At 37.6% G+C, this 7,971-nt stretch overlaps 1 protein-coding gene across 1 annotated transcript in view; it reads right to left on the reverse strand.

Annotated features, from left to right (window-relative positions):
• HSPA13 (heat shock protein family A (Hsp70) member 13) overlaps window positions 1–7,450 on the reverse strand; it is a 9,101-nt gene extending 1,651 nt beyond the window's left edge. The window contains exons 1-4 of the mRNA XM_007454285.1: window positions 7,396–7,450; window positions 5,508–5,848; window positions 2,774–2,987; window positions 873–1,040 (exon numbers count right to left, since the gene is read on the reverse strand). Coding sequence (XP_007454347.1) covers window positions 873–1,040; window positions 2,774–2,987; window positions 5,508–5,848; window positions 7,396–7,420 — 748 coding nt within the window. The 5' untranslated portion in view covers window positions 7,421–7,450. The remainder of the gene's footprint in view (window positions 1–872; window positions 1,041–2,773; window positions 2,988–5,507; window positions 5,849–7,395) is intronic.
• Window positions 7,451–7,971: the final 521 nt, after the last annotated feature.

Consider the following 7,971-nt stretch of genomic DNA (forward strand, 5'->3'; position numbering starts at 1 on the left):
TTTTTTTTTTTTCTTGCGTTATGCGGGCCTCTCACTGTTGTGGCCTCTCCCATTTGCGGAGCACAGGCTCCGGACGCGCAGGCCCAGCGGCCATGGCTCACGGGCCCAGCCGCTCCGCGGCATGTGGGATCCTCCCGAAACGGGGCACGAACCCGCGTCCCCTGCACCGGCAGGCGGACCCTCAAGCACTGCGCCACCAGGGAAGCCCCACTGACTGGCTTTTAAGTAGCAATTTAAAAACACTAAATGTCATTATTTTCAACAGAAAGAAGTCCTTCTTTTAATTAAAAAGTACCAGTAAGCATTTTCTTTTTTAAAAAATCCTTTTGTTTAAATGATTAAGAGCTGAAAAATAGAAATAATAATTTAATTAGGAAAAGAGTAATGCAATATAAATGCCCACCACTGAACTTTGTTCTAAATGGAGTCCAGTTAGGCCACCTGTAACTTAAGCTCCACAGGCTTAATTCCTAAAACTAAATTAACCTTAAAAAAAAATTTAGAATGCAAAATACTATTATTAGATTTCCTAAAGATATCTATTTTGGGAAACAGATTATTAAATGAAATAAACTGATCGTCCTTCATTTTAAAATAATTTCTTTCCTTCTGTTCCCTTTACCATGGAGGTGAAAACTACTAGCTCAGTTAGCTACAAATGGCAGTATATTTATTTGACTTACAGGATGTCCAGTTATTTTTTGAGACTTAACTTTTTGCTATAAATACAATAAGTGGTGGCATAAGATTACATGTACAGAAGATTACCAAAATGAACGCAAAGAATATGGAAAAAATTTTAAATGAACACTTTACACATTAGATATGTTAACGTGCCTCAATCTCTTTAACGCTCCCTCTATTTTTCTTACCAGACATCGCTCGGGTTAAAAACATTCCTCCTTGTTTATTCAGCAATGACACATCTAGAGTTCCTCCGCCCAAATCTATCACCAAGACGTGAAAGACATCAGCTTTGTGGAGACCATAGGCCATAGCTGCTGCTGTGGGTTCATTTATTACTCTTAAGATCTTCAGTCCTATAAAATTGGTTGGAGGGAAGAACAATCATGAGAGGACACTATTAGGAAATTTCTTCTCATTTAATCTTACAACACATTAGTATCTTCTCTGATGTGAACTCCACTGAGTACACAGTCACAAACCCAATAAAAATAATGACATGGGAAGGGTAAATATACGTTCTTCTAAATGGGTGTCATTAAAATTATTCTAAAAGAAGATTTAGTATAAAGAAATAAAGGCCCAGATTCACAGAATACATCATTCTATTATTTATTAATACTTAATTTTAAAAAATCTCTCAGCCTCTTCTAATTTTCCTATTTTACTTGGGAATATATGAGCAAATAAACTTTAGTCATTATGCACTGTAACAAACTGCTATAGAAATGAGGTAAGCTTAGTGTGCTCTCTTCTTTTAAAAATGACTTTTTGATAAAAAGAACACATGAATAAACAGAGAAGAAATGATAATAAAATGAAAAATCCAGATGATAGGCTCCAATAGCTACAATGACACTTTTAAAAAGTACTTAAAATGCAAGACCCTTGAATGCAAATCTGAAATATACAGCAAAATCTGACTTCAAGGTAAAGTTAAACAGTAAATGTGCAAGCAAAAGATCAGATTTCCTTGAGCAAAACTCCTGCTTTAAACTAACTGCCACACATAATGAGCGGCTGTGAAAGTAGTATGGCTTTATGTATCACGAGCCATAGAAACTAGTGAAACTCTGAAGAATTTATTCAAAGACCATAATTACCCTTCCCCTTAGCTCTCTGACTTCATCACTCACTCTGCTCTGGCCACACTGGCCAACTTCCTATCTTCTTATGTACCAGCAAATTCTCATTTTATGGCTGCTACACTGGCACTCTCTCTCCTACAACACAGTTCCTCCATATAACTGCTTGGCTCACAACCTTGCTTCCTTCAAATCTGCTTAAATGTCACTTTCTCAATGAGGTCTACCTGACGCTCTCTTTAAAACCTATAAATCCCCCTATTCTCTGATCACCCACCCCCTCCCCTTATCCTGTCTTTTTTTCTACAGCACGTTACTTTCTGACATACATTGTATCAAGGCTCTCAACCAGAGGTCATTTTGTTCCTCTGGGGACATCTGGCATTGTCTGGAGACATAAAATTATCACTACTTGGTGGGGAGAGTGCCACTACCTTCTAGTGTGTACAGGCTAGGGGTGCTGCAAAATACCCTATAATACACAGGACAGTTCCCCACAGCAAAGAATAATCCAGCCCCAAATGTTAATAATGCTAAGTAAGAAATGCCATAATATACTTATCTTCAATGCTGATTTTCTGTTCTCTCCAATAGAGTATAAGCTCCATGAGAAAACGGATTTATCTGTTTTGTTTACCTAGGCACTTAATACTTGCTGAATGGTGTTGAATGAATTTTCTCCCACCTCAGATTTTTAAAAAACATATTCATCTTAACATCAAAAGAATTTTAGAAGAAAAAATTCCTCATTGCTAACATGTGTCCATGTTCTTTCTTAGCCTTTCTCATATGCCTGATAGGCTGCTGTCATAATATGCACATTTTACATTGTACCATGGAGCTTTCTAAATTGTTTGTAAACCTATATAAAAATCCATCTGATTTATCTACCATATAGTTTGTCTAGGTGCCTAGTTAGGTGGTTTGCAAAATGATACACATTACTACAGATTTTCAGCCTAACAAAATTTTGAGCAAAATGTAACTCAGGCAAGTGATATTACCTGCAAGGTTAGCAGCTTGAATTGTTGAATTTCTCTGTTTTAGATCAAATTCTGCTGGTACAGAAATAACAGCATTGGCAACTGGCATTCCAAGATATTCCTCTGCCATTTCCTTTAATTTCAACAACAGTCTAGAGCCAACATATTCTGGGGAAACGGTGATGGTCTCATTACTTGTCACAGAAAACTCAACCATTCCATTTTTGTTTAAAACCTGTGAATAAGATTTTCAAAGATAAAAAAATATATATATAAAACTGTGTGTGTACATATCTACATATATGTACATACACATAAACTAACACACATACACATATGGAATGTATTCAATCAAAATTTACCTTTAAAGGTTCATAAAATTCATTTGTTATCTAGCAAGTGCATTTACTAAGATTAGAGGTTATTAAAAGTCATACTTTAAAAGCTATAAAATGAATCCACTCCACAGTTCTCAATAAGGGCAGAAAAATAAAATTCATTACTAAGCATATAACTGAAACATAGAAGATTCACCATATATATCTGTTAAACGAAAGAAAAGATGAATGATGAAATAGAAGGAATAACAGTGGCTAAGTCATGTTTGTGACTCAAGATCTTTTTTAAAAAATTAATTTATTTCCCAAAGTAATAGATAATTGAAAGAATGTTCTGGTACATATTAACAAGAATAATTTTAGTACTTCGATATGTTCTTATCTAAGAATCAATATCACTCACATTCTTGTTTCCATGGAAACATGTATTAGCATCTTTTTCCTGCTAATGTAGTTGTACATTTGTACATTTAAAAAATTAGACTAATTCTAAAACATACTAGTTTCACCAATAGTTTGTGTTAACATCAATAGTAAAAGAGAATTAGTCTAAGAAATTATAAGAAGTTTACCCCAATCATTCAAGACTACATAATTAGTTTTCAATTAAGAAAATCTGACCTTCCAAAAAGTATTTTACCTGCCTGGGGAAAACAAAAACAAGCTATGAACACTTAAAATAAGGTCCTTAAAATAAGACCCTATATATATATATATAAAATATATAAAATAAGACCCAAATAAGGTCCTTAAAATAAACCCAGAGTGATCATGAAACAGAAACAACAAAAAAATATGATCACTTAAAACAAACAAAAAAACCCTTTAAAAAAACTCTTGGATCAATAAGTGATGTACCCAAAGCTGTAATTTAGAGGAAACTGTATAGCTTTATATGATTTTATCATTACATAAGAAAAAATACAAATTAGTAAAGGGTCTTAAGAAAGAAGCTAAAAGAGAACAAAGAAGTAAACCTAAGAAATGCCTGGAGAGATTGTTTTTTTGCTCCTTTGAAAATGAATAAAAATTTGAGAAGTTTTATGATGCGTTAATTAATAAGCAGCACTGATACCACTATTTTAAAATCTATTTATTTAGAATCTCACTTCATAATTAACCAAAAGGGGGGAAAAAAACCCTACATGGAATAAACATTTAAATGTTTAAAAGAAAAAAAAAAAACCCAGCAAAACCTAAACCTACCAATACTTATATAAAAGCATTAGAAAAAAAATACAAGTGGATAGGATGGGAAAGGCCACTGTAAGCATGGTAAGAGTCCAAAAACATTTTTTAAAAATTATTGAGATGATTTTACCACATAAAAATTTAACAGTCTTGACAGTTCGAAAATAAAATTATACGTCAGTTTTTTTTAAAAAAAGGAAAAAATACTGAAAACACATCACAAAGGTATTTTATAGTCATTAAGGGAACAATAAATACCCCCAAAGAAAACAGGATTAAGGGTAAGAGGTGGATCACTAAAGAAAATGAAAATACCAATAAACACATTTTTAAAAGTCTGACCTCAACAGAAATCACAGGAATGCAAATTAATACAAGATACCATTTTTTATTTATCTATTGGCAAAGACTGAAAGACAATAACTAGTGAAGATATAGGCAGTCTAAAAAATAGATATGGGCACATAAACTTTTCGGTGCACAATTTGGCATTACAAATCAAAACACTTAAAAACATGCCATCATTTGGTCTATCAATTCCAGTTCTTGAATTCAAATTTAGGAAATTATCAGAGAAATGTAAAAACATACATGTACAAGGATATTCACTGAAGCTCCAATAATAGTGGAAAACCAGGGATAAAATAAAACTTACACTGACAGAGACTGGACAATTAATTGGCGGAACAGTCGTTTCACACAACCATGAAAGATAATGATGTGAGCCCACTGACTAACTGTCCATGATATATTGATGAGTTTCAAACAAGTCATTACACAGCATGCCTAGTATGATCTCTTTTTAAGTATATAAATATGTATACACACAAACACAGGAAGAATATCTATCCATCCACCCATAGTATGATCTCTTTTTATGTATATAAATATGTATACACACAAACACAGGAAGAATATCTATTTATCCATCCACCCATCTATAGGTACATGGGGCTTCATTAGCCTCTGGCTACAATGAAAGAGCTGTACAGACATTCTGAGGATAGCAGAGTGAGGAGATGGTAATGTCCTAAGTCCTCAGTAATACTGCGGGACCACTGAATTAGCTAACCCTGGAGCTGCTGTGGGATTGTTTGTTATATGAGACAATATAACTTCCAGGCAAACTGAGTCTGTTGAAATAGAATGTTTTGTAACTTGAAGCCAAAGCATTAATTGAAACAGTATGCTGAACTAAAGTTAAAATAGATTTTGGCTTCACTTACCTTAAATGGGTATCTGCCAATTTCAGCTTCTAGCTCTTCTGGGGTAAAAATCTTGCCTATGAATCTTTTAGCGTCATATATTGTGTTCTGAGGATTTGAGTCCGCCAGCTCTAAGCTTTCATACCCCACATAAACATCGTTGTCAGTAAAGGACACCATGCTGGGCAGGCTGACGTGCCCATTTTCATCTGGAATGACCTTTACTTTTCCTGTTCCAGGAAAAAACACCCCAACTGAACAGTAGGTAGTGCCAAGGTCAATTCCAATCACCTTAGGAGTAGGCAGTGGTAAATACTGTTGCGCGAAATAGCCAGCCAACAGGAGAGTCAGAACAGCTGATCCTGAAATACAGGCAAATTACAAGTTGCGTCTTATCAAACTAGTACAATGTGCAAAATTACAACAGTAAAATCCCTTTACTATCACGCTTCCATACTAGACTAAAAATACTCTCCAAATATTTCCTTTTATAGTACTCACGATAACATTTCTCAAACATCAAGTTTTTCATATTGCAAACTGACTATAATACAATTAAAATGAAGTAACAACAAAAACAAACAAACAAAAAAACCCCTGTATGTTTGTGTGCTTCACTTATGGGTGAGTAAAGGAATAAAAAATAAAAACATTTCGATAATAATTGTGCTAATGCTGACAGAAGTCATTCATCTGGAGCAAAAGCTAGAATATAATCCAATTCTTGATCAAATGATATTTAGATTTTATAGTTTTATAATTAGCTTTAGATATCATTATTAAAAAGAAACTAGCATTAAAATTTCCACAGCAAAAGCTCTGTTATTGTAAGGGTGAAACTCTTTATCCCCCCTCTCTTTTTTCCTTTCCAAAGGATATAATGGATAAACTGGATTAAAATAATTTTGGAAATTGCTTAGATATTTTTAAACGGTCACTTCATAACAGAACATAGTTAACTTTTTCCGTATTAAATACGAGTTTAGGACATCTTGCAGAGGTGATATTTCGGAGAAGAATTACAAGTGTGTAACCCTGATGATGACATAAATGGAAGCTCTTAGAAGTCAGGTTTTAGTCACGCTGTATCCCCTGCACCAATGGTTCCCAGCCAGTAGAAGACTGTTCAATAAATATTAATTGCTGAAAAAGCCAAATACGAACAAACACCACGCAGACTGTAAACTTTAAGTGATGGAGAAAGAAGTCAATTCGTATTTACAGCTAATCTGTTATTTGGTTTCAGGAGGCTGTGCTATACACCTGTGTCCATCCACGTTACATACAACTCAAAACACCAATTTGTAGGAGTCGCCTTTACTAATTATTAGGTCATCCTCATCAACACTTAATGAAATGACATCAGGTGCCAATCCCACCTTCCTCTTGCCCCTACGTACACATTTTCGGGAGCATTTCATCACCTTCTCCGGAGAGGGTAATTCCTCCGGATCGGTGGAAAGAACACTGGACTATACATCAAAGAGGTGTCTGGCTCTCTCAAAATCCAGCATCCCATGAGTCTACAGCTCGGGATGCTGCTGCTGTTCCTCTCCCTTCCTCCACAAAGGGGTCTAGGGGTCTAGGAGATGCACATTCTGGCAGCCTCTCAAAGGCCCCAATTCAACCAACGATTCAAAAATCGACGTTGCGTAGGAAAGAACCCTTCCCGAGGCCCAACGTCCCTGGGATGTATGCAGAGGTCGCCGCCGGCCTTACCCGGGCCTACTGCGGCCCGGGCCTTCCTAGGGGCGACCCCCAACCCGGCGTCGCGAACAGCCCCAAACCGCCTGCCTCTTAAGTCACCTTTCTGGCGCCCTACCCGCTGCGCCAGCGGGACCCAACACCCCGGCCTCCCTCAACCGCTCCGGTGCCCGCAACAGCGCAAAGGACCCTCCTGGTCACTGACCTAAGATCGTCATCTCTCCGGCCATCACAGTCCCGCCGAAGAGGCTTAGGATGACTGTACCAGACGTGAGGCACCGCCCCCACGCCGCCCGGCAGCCCCGCGCTCCTCTGGGAAATGTAGTCCTCTTGCTCTGACGCGGCCCGAGAAGCTACATCTCGGACCAGAGAAAGGACTTCATTTACCGTGAGGACGCGGGAATGAGGGTCCCCATTCAACTGCTGCCCGGGGCGCCCGAAGCCGCCCTCCCACGCAACGGACTACAGAGCCAATTAGGCTGGGGTGGAGGAGCGCTAACAAGAGGGACTGGAGTTTCTAAGCAAACCTGTAGCACCTGGAGACAACTTGAGGTTAAAAAGTGTTTTTAGCACCGCCCCGCCGCTTTGCCTTCTGGGAAGTGTAGTTCCGGCCTGTCCCCAATTCGCCTGAGGGACAGTGAGCACCATTAGGTTATTGCGTTTTGCGGTGATGTTCCTAACCAGACCCAGGTTCCAGCGTTTGTTATTTCGTTCTTTCTACCTTTTAAAGCGTGCTCGTTTGCCTGGGATCTGGATTCCAGATTGCGGGGGGGGGGGGGGG

Source organism: Lipotes vexillifer, unplaced genomic scaffold, assembly GCF_000442215.2.
Source record: "Lipotes vexillifer unplaced genomic scaffold, Lipotes_vexillifer_v1.1 scaffold729, whole genome shotgun sequence".
Lineage (NCBI taxonomy): Eukaryota > Metazoa > Chordata > Mammalia > Artiodactyla > Lipotidae > Lipotes > Lipotes vexillifer.